Raw genomic sequence first — 23320 nt, 5'->3', positions numbered from 1 at the left:
CCATGACCCCATGCCTACTTGCCCTTGTTGCATTGCCCCTGTGCAACCATATCCACCATGTGTGCCAGGACCATCCCAGTGTGCTTGCAAAGACTGCCCTGCAGGCAGCCGCACCACGAGGACTGCATTGTGCAGCCCGTGCATCGTTTGTTTGTCCATCATCCATCCATTCCCTGTGCTAGAGACTTCCTTCAAGCCACAAACTGTTGACTTTGGTTGTGACTTTTGCCTTTTCTTCACACATGACAGGTCCTGGGCCATGGTTAGTGTAAATATTAGTTAAGATTGTAAATAAGTTTAATCCACCTGTGGGCTGTCTTAGCGCCGGCAATTTTAGTTAAGTTGTCCATGTGAGTCTGTTAGTATCGTTACGTAGCGCACGAGGTTATTTATTTTTGGGACACGTATAAAAAAATGTCGCATTCAGGGATCCGCAGGTAAAATGTACTGGGGGAAAACTTACACATGCTGGTCACACGAAAATTTCATGACTCGGGACGAGTCTGTAAAAAGGGGGGGGGGGGGTAGTGTTACGAATCTGGCAGCCATGAGCACAACAGCCAGAGTCCTTATAGATCAGTTATATCGGTAAGTATGTGTTTCGAGTTACGGTCCCTTCCCTAGCCGAATGGGAATTAAATGTACGTGCGCTGCGGAGTTATTTTTGTAGTTAGGATTTTTACATCGCTTTCACAACAACACTCTGCTCATGGCATTCTTCGCACGCTCGCTGACGAGCACACACGTGGGCGGAATCTAACATAGGCATGGCGTCCCTCTTTGGCCAATGGGCAAGGAGCGGGCGTCTCACCCGCTCCGTCTCCCACTCAACACCATCGCCATTACGCACGTGGTCGAAGATGAAGAGATAGGCAGAGCGACAAACGGCTCTGATCGGGACTCCACCCACAAGGGTGGGAGTTGCCCCGCCTACAGTGGGCCTGTCCAATGGAAGAGGCCAGGGAATCGCGCGATGAGTCCGACCAATGAGGAGGCGAGTGGCCAGGAGAGTGAGGCCCTCCCCCCTGAAGAGAAAGAGTGGTTGTCGGGACGAAGAAGAGTTCTTTTGCATCCTGGGTCTGCTCGAGTGTGCGTCTCTGTCGAGTCTACTCGAGTGCGCGTCTCTGTCGATTCTGCACGAGATTGCGTCGCGTCTGCTGGAGAGCACGTCTGCCTGGGTTTGCGGCGGACTGCATCCCACGCTCCAGAGGTGTCTCGTCTGGCGAATTACAGCGAGCGGTCATTTTCATCAAGGGAGATCACCTCGTCTCGCCTCCTCGGGATTCGGCTGCCCTGGTCTGTCCTTTGGCGACCGGATCTCGAGGAAGGGGTGGACGACCACCCGCACGCTCGCGGCCAAGTAGCCAGCTGTCCTGACTCCCAGCAGAACTCTCCACCTCGGCTGGAGAGCCAAATAAAGACCCAGAGGGTCCATTTTCTTTTTGGGTGTGCGTGTCTGTGTGCAGGCCTGTCTTGTCTAAGTAGAATTGTTAAGTGCTTTTGCTGTACATTATTTGCATTTCTTATAGTCGTGATAACTCTGCCCTTTGTGTGTTCCCTTCCCCCCATTGTAAAATAAATATCCCCTCTTGTTGAATGTACCAGGTCGTTTCTGTGCTTCTTTCATTGGCTTAGCACGATGTGTGTTGGGAAATTGGAAAACGGTAAATTGTGCATTTGGACCGAAGGGTCTTGGTAACCATCCGCTTGGGTTACGCACGGTTCGAGCACGATAACGGCTCGTTCCGCTCGAGTCCTGCCGAGGGTGTGAATTCCCCGGTAGCTTAGCCGCGTGGATACTTAGGTATATTGAAGTTTGAAGTTGGCAATTCACCCTATTCCACACGGCCGAATTATTGGCAATTCACGGTCCTGTAAGGGTGCCTTTCGGAGTTCTCAGAGAAGCACGATCTAGATTCCGGGTGTTCGGTGGAGCCGACTCGACTGCTCCATCTAGCAGTCGTGCTCGCCGCCAACACCCGGCCCCACAACAATATACATACATATATATATATATATATATATATATATATATATATATATATATATATATATATATATATATATATATATACAAACAGTAAGTCCTCGCTTTTCGCAAGGGTTGCGTTCCTGGAAAACCTTATAATAAGCGAAACTGTGTTAAACAAAACATATTTTCCCATAGAAACCAATGTGTTAAAGGGGGAATGCATTTTTGGCTCAGAATGTTTTGACATAAACACAAATTTTTGGACATAAACACAAATTAAAAAAACGCACTCCTCGAGTAGTGGCGACTTTCCCCGAGGCTGGAGGAACGGAGTGGATTGCGGTGGACAAGTCACACTTGCGGAGTGGCAGAATCGTCCCCCTCTTCACTTGACATTGTGCCGTCACTTTCTTCACCAGCGGGAACGGTCTCTTGGCAGCTGGTTGAAGGAGCATCCTGGATGGTGGATGTAGTTGGTGCTCCATCTTTTGGCTTGAAAAAGGTGTGGAGAATGGGCTGGATGGCTTTCCTTTTCTTTGCTGCGTAAAGTTCCTTGTAGCAACAAAGGGCATCATTAACAACACGGCTAAAATCAGTGCTCCTTTCAAGATTTGGATCTTGCTCGATAACAAATTCTATGGCATTTTCAAACGAGCTGAGGATTTGGCTGAGGTTTTTTATGGTGAGATGCTCAGATGAAGGTGTCACAGCATCTTCTTATTCTTCTTCTTCCTCAAGAGCCCACTGCTGTTCCAACTCCATGAGATCTTCATTGCTTAAGGGATCTGCATGAGACTCCAGTAAGTCATCCACGTCCTTTTTGTCAACCTCTTCAAAACAGCCTCCTGTGCCAGGTCTACAATTTGACTTGAAATCAACGGAACATCAGCAAACCTCGTGAAATTGTGGACACACTAAGGCCACACAGCGTTCTTTGTGGAGGCACTCACCTCCGCCCACGAATCCTTTATGTTTTCCAAAGCCATTTTTATGTTGTATGTTCACCAAAACTCCTTGATTGTTAGCTTGTCCTTTTCAGCTTTTTTGATAAGACCAAACAAAAAAATTACCCCCGTGTGGGGGTGACGGTCATCTCTGTAATGTTTTTTACTATCATAATCGATGAACCGTTGCCAGATATCTCCTAAAATGACAGACGAGATCAGTTTTGAAAATGGCGACTTTCACAACTTTCGTGACCTTGACCCTGACCTCGAATCCGGGAAAAAATATGTCGTTGGGTATCACTCATCGACCTCTACCCACATACTAAATTTCATCAAGATCGGAAGTAAAACGTTTTCTTTGTACCGGGAGTTGTTTTTGACCATCTTCCAGGTTTCGTGGCGGCCAAACGGGACGGAAATTCAAAAATCTGTCCGGTTAGATACAAGATAATATTTTTTACTATCATAATCAATAAACAGTTGCCAAATATCTTGTAGAATGGCAGACGAGAAAGGTTTTGAAAATGGGGATTTTTATAACTTACGTGACCTCGTGACCTTGAACCCAGACAAAAGTTATATCGTTGTGCAACACTCATCGACCTCTCCCCACATACTAAGTTTCATCAAGATCGGAAAGAAAAATTGTTGACGGACGGACGGACGGACGGACATTTGGTCCGGCTTTATTAGGTCATCTCGGTAGAGATGACCTAAAAAGGAGTTTGTTTCCGGTTTCCAACCGACCCATTGCTTTCATACGCGACCCTACGATTTTTGTTGACAATTTGGACTCGGGCGCCGCCATTTTGAATCCCGCATGTTACTTCAGTGAGAGTTTCAAAATGGCGGCGCCCGAGTCAAACGCGGAGTTTAATGATGCTTATTGGGTGATGAAATCCTTCCATTTTATATACTGTACACCATTCTGTGTTGATTTCATGTTTCTGTAAAATAAAAACAGAAATTTATATATTTTGCGTTTATTTCATTTTACTATATAGGTGCACCATCGAGGGTAATCTTTTTTTAAACACAAGACGTATTGTTTCTAAAACACAAGACATCAATTGTTTTATTAAATATTTTAGTACTTGCAACAAAAGTATAGAAGCTAGAGGCACTAATCTATCTATAATTCCAGAAGTGTGTGTGTGTGTGTGTGTGTGTGTGTGTGTGTGTGTGTGTGTGTGTGTGTGTGTGTGTGTGTGTGTGTGTGTGTGTGTGTGTGTGTGTGTGTGTGTGTGTGTGTGACCGCTGTTTCTCGACAACCACTGGTCCGATCTAATTGAAACTTGCCAGATATATTGCTGGGGACCTGACGATGTGCCTTTTCTAGGTTTGATATTAATCGGACAAGTGCTTCCCAAGTTATGGCCATTTATTTACCAAACCAATGACAAGACACGTTGTTGCGTAGGCGTGGCCGATGGGGAAGGGAAGCTCAGCCGCGTTCCCCATTACAGGTCACAACGTACGGGCTTCCGGATAGTGATGACTTCATGTATTCTAATAATTTCGATTTCTTATGCGCATTTATAAACACAATGCCCCAAGTTATGATCGTTTTCATATTAGACGGTGCATAAATTTCGGTAACATCAGAGTGCTGGTATGCTCCGAACCAGGAAGTAAAATTTTTTTCTCTCTTCTCTTCTCTTCTTGTTTTTCCTTGCGACGACATTGCGAAAAAGTAAAATACGTTGGCGCTAATTGAATAATTGGCCATTAAAACCTAAATTGCGTATCATCGTAACTGTGATATGCGAACTTCCGTGCCACGCACGTACGGGCACGCGAGAGCGAAGAAACGGCCTGTGTGGTTGTTGTTTCTTGCTCTCAGTTGGAATATTTATTTATTCTTTTTTTTTAATTTTTTTTTTACGGGCACGTACTAGTATGGTAAAATAGCGAAACATGCACATAGCCATTCAAAGAAAAAGCATGCATTTACTATATAAACTCATTCATGCTCAGCTTTTAATATAATGATAGAGAAAGTGTGCAAGCAGGATTTCATTGTTTTCAAGAGCAGCAGACACTAGGCCTAATAATGATACTGCAGGTGTCAAATGTGGTGAAATTTGAAGTTGCTGTGGATTTCTGACAGAGACCATCACCAAGTATTAAAATATAAATCATTTTCGAGCCCCCATTTTTTGATCCTACATATACCTGCAACAAAAAAGCACAGAATTTTATTTTCACATTTCAAGAGCTGGAGAGGCTGGAGTGATACTATAGGTTTGAATGTGCTGGGAATTTGCATGCAAGGGACCATAAATACGCCAAACACAAATAAGCATCTCATTCATACTACAAGCCATTTTTTTATCCAACACATACCTGAAAAAAAAGGTTTAAGGTACAATATCTTTTAGTTATATGAAGGAAAATAAACATTTTTAATGGACTTATATGAATGTATTCATGGCAAAAAAAAGGTCGAAAAAAAAATTCCCTACCTACCTACTCAATTTTTCTTGGCCATGCAATAGGAAACAAATGTTGTTGTTTTTTTGGCCTAAGCTGCAGCATGGTATGCTTAACATAACAGGCTTTAAAAGCAGCAATAACTCCCTGATCAAGAGGCTGTAAAAGTGAGGTAGTATTTGGTGGTAAAAATACTTCCTGCACATTTTCACACCAGTCTGAGCCTGGTGTTGGCTCAGTGGTTAGGGTGTGAGCTTGGGATCCTAGGGTCCTGAGTCCAAGCCCCGTCGGCTGCTGAATTAATACACCAGGGGGTTGACTCAGCCTGTCATCCTTCCGAGGTCGGCGAAATGAGTACCAGTTCGAGTGTGTGTACTCGTAGAGGGGCACTGCATCAGCGACACAGTCGCGCTTCAGGAAATGATAGCTACCCCGGTAGCTAAGCTGCCATACGAACAACACACACACACACACACACACACACACACACACACACACACACACACACACACACACACACACACACACACACCAGTCTTCCATATGCTGAGGATGGGCAGGAGCATTGTCTACAAGCAGCAAAGATTTGTTGTCAATGTTGTTCTCCTTGGAAGTACTTCTCAACATGATTGGAGAAGTAATTGATCACGTAATCGTGGGTCAATGGCCCAGTAATCCAAGCCTTTGTATTTGACCGCCATATTACAGGAAGTTGTGGCTTGAGGCAACCCTTTAGCGCTCGTGGGTTTTCAGAAACGTAAACAAAAAGCGGCATGAGTTTTACATCCCCTTCTGCAATAACTGGTTTCAAACTCCAGCAGCGAACAACTAAATTATTCCACATCTCCAAGGGAGGTCGTGACGCACCACTGTTGTATGATCATGAGGAGGTTGAAATGAAACATACCAATGTCAAAATAACCCGACCTTAATTGGATGATCCAACTTGTGTTGGATAGACGTGATGCAGGGGTGAAATCCTAAAAAGAAGAGCAGTACTCCACTGAGCTGCAATCAAGTCTAGTGTTCCTCTACATGTACAAGAACACTGATGTCTCCAAATCCTGCATGTGAAATATGTAGGGGTTTCTTCTTATGAACCGTAGATCACTATTCAAAGAAAGTTTCCTGTAAAATTATAATTTCTGTGGTGATATTCATAGATGTGCAAATCAGATACATTCTCACAACTGGAATGGGCTGTCCCTTGAGTTGTGGTCAAATAGGCTCGCCGTAAGTTTGATTGGATTTGTCTTTGAATTAGTCACAAGCAGTTTGCCCAAACGCCACAAAGTTTTGCCCGCAGTGAAAATATTTATTATGGAAGATGTCCTTTTGGCTCATTTTGAATGTAAAAGTAAAGGTTGTGATGAAAGACAAATGCACAAAGAAAGGGTGAATTGAAAAGGATGCTTAGCAATTTTAAGACATGAACAGAATGGTAGAGGATGTTTTCTTTCTACCTTTTGTAAATTTTTGAGAAGGAAGGCAGCTTCGGCTTCGGAATGTATGGATACGTGCTCACTGCCCATCCAGGCACACGTGAAGCGTGCCAGACTCCAGGCCAGTGGATGATCGGCAAAAAGGTAGCCCGTACCATCAAACTGTAACCAGCGTTCACTCCGACTCACTGGCGATGCACAAGAAGATAGAAGCACACTATAAATCAAATTGTACACAGAGATGTGATGCAACAAGTTGACATTGTTTGAAGACAAATTTGGAAGAAAAGCAACACAAGGAAGTTCGATACAGGAGGTGGTTATCTGACCCTTCATGCACACGTATTTCCACCAATATCCTTGTACCCCATTTTCCTCAACGTTTCCAGGTACCTTATCAGACTCCAGTTTAAACCCTTCCACAATATATCAACAGTCACAACCCAAGTGTTTTGTGTCAGGTTTCCATTTGAGACACCGTCAAAGCAGAAACCACGTGACTATAAAACTAACTGGTCATCGTAGACCCAGAAAGTTATTACAAGACAACTCGAACATCTCAGAAAAACTGGAATGTCATAAATTAATTTGGGAGTATATATCTGAGGTTGCAAGTCTCAACCAAAATGTATTAATGATACTGTATTTTGATGACTTTGTGCTTGGCATTATCAGCATTTGATGAACATACACAAACAATTTGAAAATTTTAAACTGTTAACATAAAAATCTAAGCATATTTAAAAGACACTGTGGGATCTGTTATGTCTAGGAGTGAGTACAATATAAGCAAAAAGGGATGGTTGGGTTAAAATTCCCTCCCAAAATCAGCATACTCCATGATGCAATGTTGTGCACAGAGGAAACCAGAATTGGAATGGAGCTGGGTTGATATTAGAGCACAGAATTGGAACAGAGCTGGTTCAGGATTCAAACCCAGAAATGGATTCAGAAGATTCAAGATTCAGAAGTCAGAATTCAAACCCAGAATTGGAATGTTGCCAAGTCAGGATTCAAACGCAGAATTGAAATATGGCAAAGTCAGAATTCAAACCCAGAATTGGAATGTTGCCGAGTCAGTATTCAAACCCAGAATTGAAATGTGGCTAAGTCAGAATTCAAACCCAGAATTGGAATGTTGCCGAGTCAGTATTCAAACCCAGAATTGAAATGTGGCTAAGTCAGAATTCAAACCCAGAATTGGAATGTTGCCGAGTCAGGATTCAAACCCAGAATTGAAATATGGCCGAGTCAGAATTCAAAACCAGAATTGGAATGTCGCTGAGTCAGGATTAAAACCCAGAATTGGAATGTAGCTGTGTATATATAAAAATAGAAAATACGATCTGTCTGTTTGTCCGTGAAGCCATCAAGCCGTGTGACAAAATTATTTATTACGTACTCTTGGAATGTACCTTTCGACCCTTTGAACTGCTGAGACCCCTTCAACCATTGAAGACCCCTTCAGACCCCAAAGACATGGAGGACACCATGGACCCAAAAGACCCAAAAGTCCCCGAGGACCTAAAAGACCCAGAAGACACAAAACACCCAAAAAGGAGCGAAAAAACTCATAAGACCTTGAGGACCAAAAATGTTCCGAGGACCCCGGAGACCCAAAATACTCCAAAGATCCAAAAGACACCTTTTCAACACTTTAGACACCCTTCGATCCTTTCACCCTTTTATACTCTTTTGACTCCAAGGAACCTTGAGAGTTTAGACCTTTACACCTCTTATATGTCCCTTTAGATCCCTCAGACCTTAACACCATTTAGACCCCTTCCACCCTGAAGACAGATTAGACAGCTTAGACCCCTGAACATTTCATGCTTTAGACCATTTGTTCCTTTTAATATTACAAATAAATATAACCTCACCAATATCTATATTAGGCCAAAAAAAAAAAAAAACACTTAATCATCTGGATTAAAAAATAAAAATAAAAAAGAAGGAAGGAGGAGGCCCTTATAATTTGTTATAATTTATTTATTTTCAAAATGGCCACCAGCTTTTAGTCCCCAACATTCTGGGTTTATTTTTTACATCCCCACCCCTCCGCACCCCCCCCCCCAAAAAAAATAATGACACGAATCAATGTACCAGACGCATCAGTTTTCGACCCCCAAACAAATATGATGTGGGTCATGTACCTGACACGTTATGTACACACTCACTAAGCGTATTAAAAATACAATCCACAGTTCTAAGCAAATATATATAATAAATGTATGTCGAAATACAAAAAAAAAAAAATACATACTTCATGCATATTAAAATTATCGGCTTTGCCATCTTTCTATCTCGATCTACAGATCAACATTTAATATACAGAATGTGGGATTGTGAACTTACCAGCGCTCCCTGGTCCAACTCCCCACTCGCAAAATCGGAGAAAACATCCCATAGCGAGCATCGTTCATAAATACCTGTTCCTGCATACCATGGCTTCAGGACTCGAAGTTCCCATCCAAATTCGCAAACAGATGAAAACCTTCTTCAAAAATGAAGCTTAAATCATGAAAATGATTCGTCGTGTTTGCACAATTTGTCTACATTCCACATTCGTCGCGCAATTTACTCGTTTTAAAACCAGTCGCACTTTACATCATTTTAATTGGAAGCGTGCACTGAACTTTACTGTAGCGGCTGCGATGGAACTTACGTCCGCAGACATGTACACAGATCAGCATTACTCACAAATTGCGCATGAAAACGGAAAGCGGCAATGAAAGGAGGGTGGCTGAGGCTCAGTAGAGGCTATAAAAACTTGGTATCGACATTGGGAAAATGATCGATTCAAAGAATGGTGCAAGAGTCGTATCCGAAGTGGTGCAAACCCCTTCAATATAGAGTATGTCCTTCCCTCCATCCGTCCGTCCGTTGAAATGAAGAAGAAGAACCTTCATAACTCACTGTGTTTCGTTGGTTTCTCGGTTGTCGTTTCGTTTTTTTTTGCGTTATTGTTTAGTTTGCATCAGGGAAATAAGGTCACCCCGCCTATTGGGGAAGTAAGCGTCAGTCCCCCACGGGGCTACTTTTTAAACGGTGCAGCAGCTTCACTGCACAGTTTCCTTCGGACAGGGTGCGATTTTTTTTCAGGGACGTTTGACAAAATAACAAATAACAAGCCGGTAGGCGACATGGTTGCTCGCTCTACATGGAAAGCTGGCCGACGCGACGAGCCGATATTCATGTACATGCTATCAATCAATTTAGCACAATAAATATGATTATCACAGCCCTCTTAGTTTGCGCCCAGAAACCTGCCTTGTGAAATTTCAGGCATGTTTCCAAAGAGACTCTAACAAATGACAGCCCTGGTAATTCCATTTATCTATTCGCTAAAGATTTTATTTTTTTATGATGCTGTAAGACATTCTCCTTGGGCACAAAAAAAACAGGTCCCTCAGAGTTCCAGTTTCAGAGGTATTGATTTTTGTTGTACAGTCCACAATAAGTGTATGATGTACGATAAAGTATTTTAGCTGTTGCTAAGCAACGGAGGTGTGCATAGCAACCATTCATTTTTGGGTACATGCTAGCCACATTTTACACATTTCACCCAAGTTTCATCAAAATCAGACTCTTTCTCTTACAGATATTCGCAATTAACCGTTTCTGAAATGTTCGACATGTACTCACCCAAAACCTATCTCCTCCTACAAATATTTTTTGTTTGGGCTGCAAATTGGCATGAAGGGAGCAAGACAGATTGTGCACAGAACTCTAAGCTTCGATTTTTTTTATGATTTCTTGACCACTTTAAAGGACCATTGCTATGCCGTTGCTAGGGCCCGGGGTCCCATATTCGAAAGCACACGATTCCCAGAAATATTGGTCCTACCTACCAAACTTCATTGGAATCGGTTGAGTGGTTTAGCCCCGAGGCTTGACCAAAATTTCGCGGACAGACAGACGGATGGAAATGTCCAGAATAAGGGTGCTCTAAGAGCAGCCAATAATAATAAAAAGGAAGCGGGTTCACAAACGGAAGTGGATGGGGATGATGAACTGGTATTTTCTTTATTTGGCCTGATAAGGCAGCAGTGTCTTTCTGTCTGTCCATCCCCGAACTACTCCCTCAGTTTTGGGGCAAGCCCAATCAAACCTGTGGAATGTTTTGTGGTCCCAGCGGATATGCTAAGGTGGGTGGGAGGTTTCATAAATTCCTCAATACAATAATGATTTTGAGTTTCCACCTGTACGAAGCTGCTCCCTATCTGGATATAATGTCAGAACGGTGCTTTTCTTCATTTACCTTATGAGTATTTGTATTTGGTTGTATCAATGGTACAATATTAATTTGTGATTGGAATGATGATGTTTGGAATTAAAATATAGAGAGATGGGGTTTAAAGCAGAATGAGGAAATAATGTAAGGGGTTCCACTCGTGACGTTCACGGATTCAGCATTTGTAGTTTTGCCATTGTGACATCGTAGAAACATTACCCACCTTACTTTTGTTGGGGTCAAGTGCAATATGTTTTTTTTGCCCAAGTAGTTCAAGAACCAACTGTCCAGTGGCTATGCAACCCCCTCCTGTGCACAGCACAGGTAACTCACAAGTTACAAATAAATTTGTACAAAACAAATGTTTGCATTATGATTGGTGTAAATCGTGACAACACAGAAAATCTGAAACATAAGTCTGTAACGACGTGTGGACAGGCGAGCAGAGCAAGCCGATCCACATGAGTACTGGATCTTAATAAAACTGACCTGAGTTTGCATCACTGTGATCAGTTGTAGTTGGTTGTGCGTTTACATTACGACTCATGTCAACAAAAATCAAATCCTTTACTTAATTAGAACTTTTAAGGCCACTGTAAATCAAATTGCATCATCTCTTGATCAAAATGGAGACTTAAAAAAAGCTACTGACCACCGAATGCTGTGTCATTGGTTTCGGTTCCTGTGAGAAGAAGGTGGTGGCAAGTAGGGGAAGGGGGAGAGAGAGAAAGGAAATATAAATGACTATTTTCACACAAAGTTCACAATGCTCTTCCAAAACCTTAACCACACATAAGTACCAAAGGTTTTCGAACGTATCCTTATTCTTAATGTATTACCATTGCCATTGCAGAGCAAAGGCTCCATTTGTTTTGTGGCATGCACATTTGTCTATCAGAATAAAACCGAGCTGTACCTCTCTGGGTTAGCCCACAAGGCATGTGGAATAAATTTGCTGCTGGGGGAAAGATCACAAAGTTACACCCATCAAAACCACAGCAATACACTGAAATTATGAAATACACTCCAGCCCCAGAAGTGTTAAAAACACATTTTAACACAGATGGGTATCCTGCCAATAATTATCTATATGGAGAGTATAATAAGTTTGCTTCACTTTGAAATTATTGGGCACATCTCAAAGCTGATGACAAGTCTTCTCCTTCGTTCATATGCAGCACCAGGCTGGAGAGTGGAGGGTCGCATCATTGGCTGAGGGCACGGTTGAGCCGCTAATGCTGTGCCCCCTGCTGGTTAGGGCAGGAATTAGTAATTTATTTAGGGTGCTGGCGATAGCTTGCTGACTTCACTCAAAGAACTCTTATGGAATCTTTAACATCCACCAACTAATCCTGGCAGGCAGGTCGCCAGTTTCACGTCCATCAGGGGGACAGCAGTCTGACACGCACATTCATGAATCACCCTGCATGTGAAACACCGGGAATGACAGTTCAGAGCTGGGTAAGGATTAAAATTTAAGCTGGACAGCTTAGAGTGAGTGTGCTTACCTCTCGGCAATCCTGCCGTGATGTGGCGATTCATTGCTTTGTAACAACTGAAACGTTTTGTACTCATTGTCGTCATCCAATTTATTTTTCCTTTATAAATCTGGTATCAAACCACAGTATCGCCATCAAAGCTTGAAGATTGCGTGCCAAGTGGCTTAATCAAGCACTCCGATAAAATCGTTGAAGTAACTGTTACAAACGAAAAGTAAAAAATTTTATATGTATTTATCTGTGCTGAAGTGAAAAGTCATATAAGGAAAGAAGATTGCACAAAAAGGGGAGTGAGCACATTTTCAGTGAGCCAGCCAAAGCCCGACGCACCACACGACAAAGGGTGGCCAAATACGAGCGAGTGGCCCCTGAACTTTGTTCAAGTCGATCGATATACAGTATTCAATGACAGTGTGAATATTGTAGAGCGCTCAGCAAGTGGCTTTCACACTCAAGGAAGCATGACAACAAAACGGTTGATAAGGAACAGCTGGCTTGGCAAGCGATTAGCGATTGCCGATCCGCCATATTAACACCTCCTGGAGGCGCCAAAATGTCACATTCAGTATGTCAGAATTGGACAAATGAACACTTTTCTCGAGTCAGAACTGTTTGTAAGTTCAATTCTGGAGCTTAAATTTTGTAATTCATTTTAGTTTAAGAGATACTCATAGCAAACACAAAAGCGGAAATGAAATAAAACAACGAACACTGACGTATCCGGGCATTAATAAGCATTGCAATGTACCCAGCAATTCATGCTATGGTGAACAGGTTGTTCCAAGTTGCGGCCTGTTCCAAGTCAACGTGAGGTTGAGCATGTCAAAAAAACATGGCGGCTTCAGATCCCAGCGAGATTAACCAAGAAAACGCCTCAAGACCAGACAGCGAGGTGACCGAGGATCGCCTGATGAAGGATATAATTAAATAACGCCGTTAATTATATTCAAAAGGGGTGTTTAAATTAACCCGAAAACCCAATTTTCACTCTTGCACTTCCTTGGAGTTTTCTTAGTATGCACGCAAAGTTTCAGGCTGCAAAGGTTTTATAGTTTTGGAGTTATGGAGGACGGACACACACACACACACACACACACACACACACACACACACACACACACACACACACACACACACACACACACGATGCATTTCTTTGAACATTCATATTTGATCTAGTCTCTTATATCCTTAAATAAATGTTCTCCTGGGACATATTTACAAAGTCCTGATATTTTGACTTCAAGTTATTGCTTGTAAAGGTGAGGGGGAGATTGCATTGGCTCAGCTACATAATACAGTAGACAATATATTTGTGTATAAAGCAATATTGTTCCAGTTAATTTAACATTTAGATAAGTTGATATGGAACTTCCCGAGGTAATGTGAATACGGTTGATTTGTGTTCAAACCACTTTCTGAGCTGGATCATATTTAGACTTTATATCTGAAGAAAGAGAGAAGAGTAATCTGATAGGAATTATCTCATTGTGGTTTTGTACTTTAACAATGTGTTCTCACCACTTTCAGAAGGCGAAGTGCACCCCCTGCAGTAAGACTTTTCAAAGGCCAATAAAGAATGACAGATATTTTCAAAGGTTTAATGAGTTTATCAGAGTTGACTTTTTCAAGATTCTTATTCGGGACAGGCCTTGACGATCTGTCCATGCCATCCCAACATCCAGAATCGAACGACTATGATTATTCAACACATTCCACTATTACCAACCATAATTGTCTGCCATTTATCAAAATATTTATTTGTTTTCATCATAAGGTTTTCGAGATATTTTCACCCAAACATAAATTTACGTTTAGTATTATCCAACACACTGCTCCGGCGCATGCTCCCATTCCGGACCTGACCTGATTATCCAACTGAAAAATCGATCTAAATGAAATTAATTTGGGAATCCACTTAACCATTGATTTTCCACACATGCCACAGAGTGTCTGAAAACTATACGTTTCCATGGAAATGAACACCTTGTCGATAACAATGATGCACAATGACCATGTGTGTTTGTGAGATACCTCGTGGTCGCTTGCAAACCCAGTCGAGACGGTCCTCACACTGAAAGCGACGCCATTGTGAACGGCGTACACTTAGCGCCACACAATTTCTCACCCCGTCGTCATCGGCCTGATGTCCGCTCTCTTCAAACTGTGAGAAATGGAACTGAACCAAGGGAGAGGTGTGCAAGAAAAAATGTCACAAAATGTAAGACTATTCGGATGATCATGTGATATTGCAATGGTCTATTTTTAGCCCCTTGGATCAAAGTCTGAAAAAGAACAATTAAAGCAACACAAGAGGAATGAGAAGAACACTGTTCAACGTCACAACGTTGCCAGATATGCCTCTGCCAACATTGTGACATCATTATACAATATACATACTTGAAACAAGTTTGATTTCAATCCCTGAAACCAGATTCAAAATATTAAATAATTCTGGCTGCCAGACCATGTGTCCGATCAGGTTGGAATTTAAAAAACACACACATATATACACATTCACATACATACATACATACGGTCAAAGCAGTCAAAAGTGCCGAAACGTACATTCAAATAGTACGTAATTAATAGACGTACGTGCAGCCTGCAACCGACGTACAAAGAGTCCGTAATTAACAGGCATATAGTATTCACGGCTTCCCAGCTCCACAGACCGTGCTTTTCGGGCACTATATATATATATATATATATATATATATATATATATATATATATATATATATATATATATATATATATATATATATATATATATATATATATATATATATATATGTATACATATATACATATACATACATATACATATACATATATATACATACATATATATATATATACATATACATACATATACATATACATATATATACATACATATATATATACATATACATACATATACATATACATATATATACATACATATATATATACATATACATATATATATATATATATATATATATATATATATATATATATTGTTGCAAATTCGCGCCCGCCGGCGTGCGATCGGCCACTAGACTCAAATGGCGGCCGCCTCGCCCACCGGAACGGACAATTCTGTCGTGACCCTCTCGGAACAACGCCGGGAGCGAGTCACGGGTGGGGATTTAACCCCACCACGACCGTGCCAATTGCCCACCCGCGCAGGATAGGATCGCTCGCCAAATTCGATCTACCTAAGTACCTGCGCGGATGGTCGACTGGGCGATAGTACATCGCCGCAGGCCGACTCCGGACACGAACCGCTTAAGCGGTCCGTTCCGTGCTATCGGGATAACCGAGTGGTGTTATCGTCGGCCTAGACGGGTCCGATTAATTATCGGGCGTATTCAGCCCACTACGAACCCTTTTACGTGAAGCAGGATGGAGGGTCAATAAAGAAAAGACGAAGCGAAACGGGAAAACAGTTCACACAATGCACATTTATTACGTGACACACGGAAAGCACACATATACAGCCAAACAGTCAAAATGCACCTATATTAGGAAAACAAAGGAAACAATGACGCAGAGTTACTACCAAATACGCGTACACAAGGCAACACTTATACAGTTCTACTTTACAAGACACGGCGCCGACACACATTCACTCAAAAGCAAAGGAAAGAAGCCACCCTCATAGACAAGGGGGCAGACGGGCCTGTAGGCCAATATGTGCGTGGGACCTGAAAGAGCAGCCAGGTCCGCGAGACCAGGTGGGTCCTACCCGCGTCCTCGTGACGCGTTAGCGGACGAGCTGCAGACGTGGCCGCGTGGCTGTGCCAAGACTCCGTGCTCCTTCGCGCGTTTCGTTGGCACGACGTTTGGAGTGGGGTGGGAATGGGGCCCCCTTTGTTGCACTATCTCAGCGCGGGGGAAGAAGGGGAATTGTTGATGCTCTGGGGGAGGGAGAATGGCTGGCTGGCTTGGGTCCCACGACGAGCGATCTCCCACCGCGACCTCGTCGCCGACCGCCGTCCTTCTCGCCTCGGACCCGAGCGCCTTGCCCTCTTTCCACAACTCTCCTCAGCCGACTGCAGAACCCAACTCGATGCCTTCGCCACCCGACTCCACACTCTGCCGCTCTCTGCTGCTGCCACACTCTGCCCGATGACTCCCTTACCAAAACTCTCTCTCTCTGCCACGATTCGCCTTGCGCTCGGCGTTTTATAGGCCGGCAGGAGAAACGATATGCAAATTTCCGGATCAGGATGAGCTCGGGGGCGGAGCCACGCTCGCACATTGGACGGAGGAAAAGTGGGCATGAACCTCCCCTGATCCTAGAATTTGCATATTTTGATTTCACACGGACGCGCCTGGAGGCGGGGCCAAGCCGCTCCGCGCTTGCTGATTGGACGGATCAGAAGTGGGCGTGTAGCATTCTTGATCCGAATTCTCCCTCGGAAAGGCCGCTATTTGCACTCGCGGCTCGGTGCGTATCTTGAACGAGACCTAGACAGCCCGACGCTCAGTGTTCACAGGTGGTGCGGGAATGCCCGTAGAAGGAGAGAGGTGAGGGTGGTGGTTTGATGGTTATGGCGGTTCAAAATAAAGATAGAACAGAAAAACGGCTATCTCAAAGTGTCGCAGCCCGAATGAATCACATAAATTCCCTCTAAACAACGAGTTTGGGGCTAACTACACATGTACTTAGAGTTATCTCACCGACAGGACCTGAATGGTGGTTTGCGAAATTCCACAGCCGTAACATTATTATATATATATATATATATATATATATATATATATATATATATATATATATATATATATATATATATATATATATATATATATATATATATATATATATATATACCACAAGGGGAAAACCAGAGATGTCAGGATAAATCAATTTTGAAGAAACTGAAAAACAAAGTTTCAAGACTTTGGTGGACTGTTTAATAACTGTCATATAGATTTCTTTTCCAGTAATAGGAAGTGATCATTTTCCGATCAAATTAAGCATGTAGCATTTGCCAAGCTTCTGTGTTATTTAATTTAAGAGCAAAGAACGAATCAATGTTGCAAACTGACATCACTGGTTATTCCCTTGTTTAGTAATTGCCATGCAATTTTAACTCAGGATGTGTAGCAAATTCATGCTTGTTGCTTTTTAGCATACATTACATGACTTTGGTGATCACAGATTATTTTTTTCAACATTAAATGGTCATTGTTTTTTTTTGTTTGATAGGTGTTCAACGCTATACTCAAGGGTATTTCGCTTCTATGACGACGGATTCTCCATTTCTTACTCCGTACTACTTAATATGATGGAAAACCGGGAGGAAACCAAGGATAAACCACCCCCGCTATAGCCAGTCACCTCATGTGACTCCCTCATATACCTAAGCAGGTTGATTGGGTGGTGGGTACATCGAATGAGGATGGGTACTCAGACGCGCTAACCATTAAGCCACGGCGTGGGTCCCATAAAAGTCACAATAAAGGTTTGACCAGGCATGAACCACGATATGCACCAACTATGGAGCCCATGATATAACCAAATAGGCCATTGTCGTGCTCAGAGTTTATGCTGTGAAAGTTTTACAACCTTTCATTTTTTAGTTTCTCAACTCTGAATATTATGGTGGAACAGTTAACATGAATGAAAGGGAGATAACAAGGAGTAAAGTACTGACAACTCTGGGTTTCTACTTGTTCAGCTTTGACAACACTTGTTTTTTCATTGTACGGCTAAACTTTATACCATATAAATTATGTGACACCCCTGGTTATTTGTTAAAGTAATATTGTGAGAGGAAACCTTATGTTGCCAACTATTGGCAGGTGCAATAAGCCTGAAATTTATAAAAAGTGACATCTCTGGTTTTCCCCTTGTGTCTTCATATATATATGTGTATATATATATATATATATATATATATATATATATATATATATATATATATATATGGAGGAGGAAGAGGATGAGGCTGAGGAGTAGGAGAAGGAGGAGGCGGAGGTGGTGGAGAAGAACAAGAAGAACAAGAAGAACAACAAGAACAACAAACAACAAGAACAACAAACAACAAGAAGAACAACAAGAACAAGAAGAACAACAACAAGAAGAAGAACAAGAAGAAGAACAAGAAGAACAACAACAAGAAGAAGAACAAGAAGAAGAACAAGAACAACAAGAATAACAACAAGAACAATAAGAAGTGGAAGAACAAGAACAACAAGAAGAATAACAATAACAAGAAGAACAAGAAGAATAATAAGAAGAACAAGAACGTGCAGCCAAAGGTACAAGTGGTAGTTTGAGGGGTAAAGGTAGGACATGAACAATGGGGAAGGGAGTTATTGACATAAACCACAACTTAGCTCACGGGACGGGGTTCAGGCCCGTTGATCCGGAAACGACAATACTCGGGGGAGAGACACAGAAGGAGTAAGGATTCTGTTTTGCAGGAAATGAGGTTTTACAAATTAGACTTAAGGTAAATTATTGCATTATCCCTTCAAAAGTTCATGATAATCTTAAGCATGGATGTTTCTCTTTGAGGTAAAAACATAACAGGCAATGAACAAAATATGTGCATCAGGAGCAGGCAGTGGCAAACTCACAAATGACCCATCGCTCCATCTCCAAGTACGGAAGCTTTGAGGATTACGGCTGTTGAGCCCTAACCAAACCCAGTGCTCTGCATGCTCCAAGGAATGGCTGCAGCACATAAGCAGCACAGCATTCAGAATAAGTATCCAGAGTGAACATAAACATTGGTGAACATGGACAAGTATGTCAATAATTTCTTTCATTTGTACACTGTAGAAGTGTAGATGAGTTTAAAATTTGTAGTTATTCCCGAAAGCATCAGAAAAAAAATTACAAAAGGATTTTTCGGCCCAAAATTTCCCGAAACCTTGAGACAGTCACACACACCATTTATTGTTTTAAATAATGTTCAATAGTGAAACCTCGAGATAGTCATACACACCATTTATTGTTTCAAACGATGATCAATAGTGAACCCTGGGGTAGTCACACACACCATTTATTGTTTTAAACGATGATCAATAGTGAAACCTCGAGATAGTCATACACACCATTTATTGTTTTAAACGATGTTAAATCGTGAAACCTCGAGATAGTCAAACACACCATTTATTGTTTTAAACGATGATCAATAGTGAAACCTTGAGATAGTCACACACAAATTTATTGTTTTAAAATATGTTCAGTAGTGAAACCTCGAGATAGTCATGCACACCATTTATTGTTTTAAACGATGATCAATCGTGCAACCTTGAGGTAGTCATTCACACCATTTATTGTTTTAAACGATGATCAATAGCGAAACCTTAGATAGCCATTCAGACCATAGTAGATGATAAATGTTGCTTCAGGGACACCCATTCAAATGAATGGGAAAAAGGGGAAAACAATCTGACCCAAGCCCCAAAAGCTGAAAATGGGAGACTCACTTCCTCCCCACCTATTCCCTTCCCTCCCATACAAGCAAATGAAAAATTGAGACTGACTGATGAAAGCACTTCTTCCCCCCCCAACAGAATGACAGTCCTTTCATATTTTCATTATACTCAAAGAGTGAACCAACAAATATTTGTCCATGTTCAACTTCAAGGAATAACTTAATTTTCTTAGAACATTCATTTCCATCAAGTATATTCACAAAGAATAACTTGGAACTTGGTTTAAGTGTCTTTGTTGAGCAGAGATAAAATGATAAACTTCTCTTAATGCTCTTATCTGGCCACCTCATGAGCCACTTATCATTTTGAGATTGTAGAAAATTGTTTTTTCATTGTTCAATTGATAACCATCAAAGTTTTAAGTCCATTCAAGGATATATATTTTTTTTCTTTACATCCTCCAACTTATTTGTCGTTAAATTTATTCGCTTATTAGTTTTATCTACTTTTACCCTGGTTAGTTCTACAATAAGACTTATTTGATATTTCTCACATTCATTGTTTCCCATTTAAATACCAAGGCTGATTATATCTCCACTCTTTGCTTTGGTTATTGCTTGGTTTTATAATTTATAAATCAGTAAAAGACTGCGGTAGCCTGTTAAAATCCACAACCCAATATCTTAACACTTACACTTATAACCACAAGGAAGACTATCGATTCCATTCTCTAAAATATATCTTTTATCATCAAAATCTGCGAATGCTTTCTTATTTACCTCTTCCGTATATAATTGATGTTAATAACTTCTTATTGTATTCATTTTTCTGTACTCTTCCTTCTCCTTCTTTAAGGTGAAACAGTTGTAATAATGTTTAAAATTTGTTTCCTTGATTATATTGTTCTTTATTACCTTTAGCTTCTTGTCACACCTTTCAATGTTATTTTTATCAATATACTTCTAAGCATAAGACTTTGATCTCAATCCCAGTAAATTCACTCATTATCTTCCCACCAATTCATCTTTAAACTCACCAATAACCTTTTTATTCTTTGATGAAAACAACACATCACCTGACTTATAATCACTTGTATAATGCATATCAATATTATCAATCATATCCTCATATACATCACTTGTTTTAATTTCGAATATAAAACTATCTGTGTCGATATATAACAATGATACATTATCCTTATACTTTGGTTTTAAATTATTATAGTTATAGTCAAACATTAACGACTTTGAAAAGTCAAGAATTGATATTCCTATATAAATAGGTTTATCCATTTCAACACTCTTTTTTTCAAATGAATAACACAAAAGTTTTCTGAAAACACCTCCGCTCACTTAAAACTTGGTCTATTAATTAACTATGAAGCCTGTTTCCAAGATGGAGCAAGTCTTATGTATTGCCTATTCCTAACATTTTCCATCGTCTTTACAAATACAGCATTATTCATTGATTTATAAAAGTCCTTCGCAAAATCTGTTTTTGCTTCTGTTCTTTTTGTATTAAAATCAATATACTTTAACCAATGACTTTTTTTTTATTTCAAAATCCTATGAATTTTCCTAACTCTCAACCCAGTAGATAAATATTGCCTCAAGTTCCTTTGAAGCAAAACACAGCTTTCTTTATAATTTGATGTAGTAAGTAGTTTTTCTAGAGATTTACCTTTTATATTAAATGACTGTTGGTAATCACTGAACCATTCTTTTCTTGGACTTTATCAGGGGCATAGGGTTGGTCTTTATGTTTGTTATGAAGTTCTTCTGGATATTTTAAATCAACCTCAAAATAATATCCAACTTCAGCTTCATCCAATTCTTTTTGAGAGGAGATAATGTCTTGTAAAACTTTTTCATAATGTTTTTCTTTAACCCATTTAAGTTTTCCATTAGGAAAATTGAGACAAAGCCCACCCATACAAAATGTTAGCATCATTATACATCAGGTGAGAGTTGTCCTCATTCTTATTACAATCAGGAAGATATTTGTTATTTGCTTTTGCATATCTCTTGGAACAGACTTGAGATATTCCTCCTCTTTTAGCCTTCTCCATCATTAAAAGCATATCTATATCACTGATTAATTCCAAATCCTGTTTTGTCATTTTTAACATGGCACTCCAAGCAAAAGCTGGGGCTGTGTAATTGTGAGCGGGGTCTAATCCATAATAATTTTTATTATGACAGACTGTTCTAAAAGTCTCAAACACATCAGTCAATAATAATACATCAGTTTTAAGATACAAATCGTGATTTTCTCCAAAATTCTTTCAATTAAACTTCTCCCAAACCTTTTTAGCTTGTGTATAATCTATCGGAAATAGGAGTGTTATTTAACTTGCAATAGAAACTTTCCCTTGAAGGAAGTTGTGTTTCTTTAAACTTCTCAAATGAATCCATATAGTCATATGGATATATTCCCTTTTGTGATAAGAGATCAATCTCTTCTTGATTTGAGAAATGTGATTTCAGATTCGGTAACTTTTCAATATTTGATGCTAAGTTAGATAATGGACTTGCCATAAACTTGAATGTGTCAAGAAATCTGATATGGGTTATGGAGGATGTATGAATTGTTTTCGTGAATGAGATGTATTTTTGATCTGTGTTTGGAATGGCAGAAATATCTCCAGATGTCTTCGAAAGTTCATTTATAAAAAGATGTGCATCATAGTGAGCGTTGTTGTGAAGAAAGACAGGAATGAAGTTTGGGTGCTTGTAATTAAGATTACAACGGGAATGAGCTGGACCTCTATATTTACCAATAAGATGACAATGATCCCTAACTTTGACCTCTTCCTCAATTTTCTCCTCACAAATATGACAGATACTGTTCTTTATAAATCCCTTTTTCTCTCCCTTTGTTAATGACTGGTTTATAGGTTTTAACCTTTATTTCTCTTCATCTTATACAGTCTTTTTCCAATCATCTTACAAACTCCTCTGAAGCATCTTCTCCTCTATAAAGTTCTATCTTGTTGTATTAATGACCAACAGATGATTTGATATAACAACAAAAATCCACAAGGAGTATGTTTTTGATATTTGTTTGTGTAAGATTTATTTGGATTTGGAGAAACAGTATCTATCTTTTCACGGATACTTTCAAAATCAGCATAGATCACAAATGGATGTCTGGTAGATTTGTTGTAATCTTTGATTGATATCTTCCTTCCTACTTTTGGTATCTTAATTTCGGTTGATTTATAATTACTTCAGTATTTTGAATGTTGGTTTAATTGGCCTTTCGTATGAAAGAAGTTGAGACATCTCTTACAGGAATATGTTTTATTTGTTCTATTGTATACTTGTGAGGTGATTAGTCTTGATAAATTTGAAATATGTGTTGGGATTCATACCTTTTTTAAAACTTTTTGTTTCTTCTCAACT

General features: G+C 40.4%; 1 protein-coding gene across 1 annotated transcript in view; it reads right to left on the bottom strand.

Moving 5' to 3' along the window:
• The window catches only part of MRC2 (mannose receptor C-type 2), a 382895-nt gene that overhangs the window by 171124 nt on the left and 188451 nt on the right, over positions 1-23320 (bottom strand). Inside the window, exons 14-17 of the mRNA XM_085876862.1 lie at positions 19110-19206; positions 14562-14706; positions 11681-11710; positions 6816-6982 (exon numbers count right to left, since the gene is read on the bottom strand). Coding sequence (XP_085732988.1) covers positions 6816-6982; positions 11681-11710; positions 14562-14706; positions 19110-19206 — 439 coding nt within the window. The remainder of the gene's footprint in view (positions 1-6815; positions 6983-11680; positions 11711-14561; positions 14707-19109; positions 19207-23320) is intronic.

This window comes from Eptatretus burgeri, chromosome 4, assembly GCF_056783735.1.
Source record: "Eptatretus burgeri isolate ZD-2024b chromosome 4, Ebu_testis_v1, whole genome shotgun sequence".
Lineage (NCBI taxonomy): Eukaryota > Metazoa > Chordata > Myxini > Myxiniformes > Myxinidae > Eptatretus > Eptatretus burgeri.
Note: the sequence above shows the minus strand (reverse complement) of the source record. Positions and strands in the feature narration are given on the sequence as shown.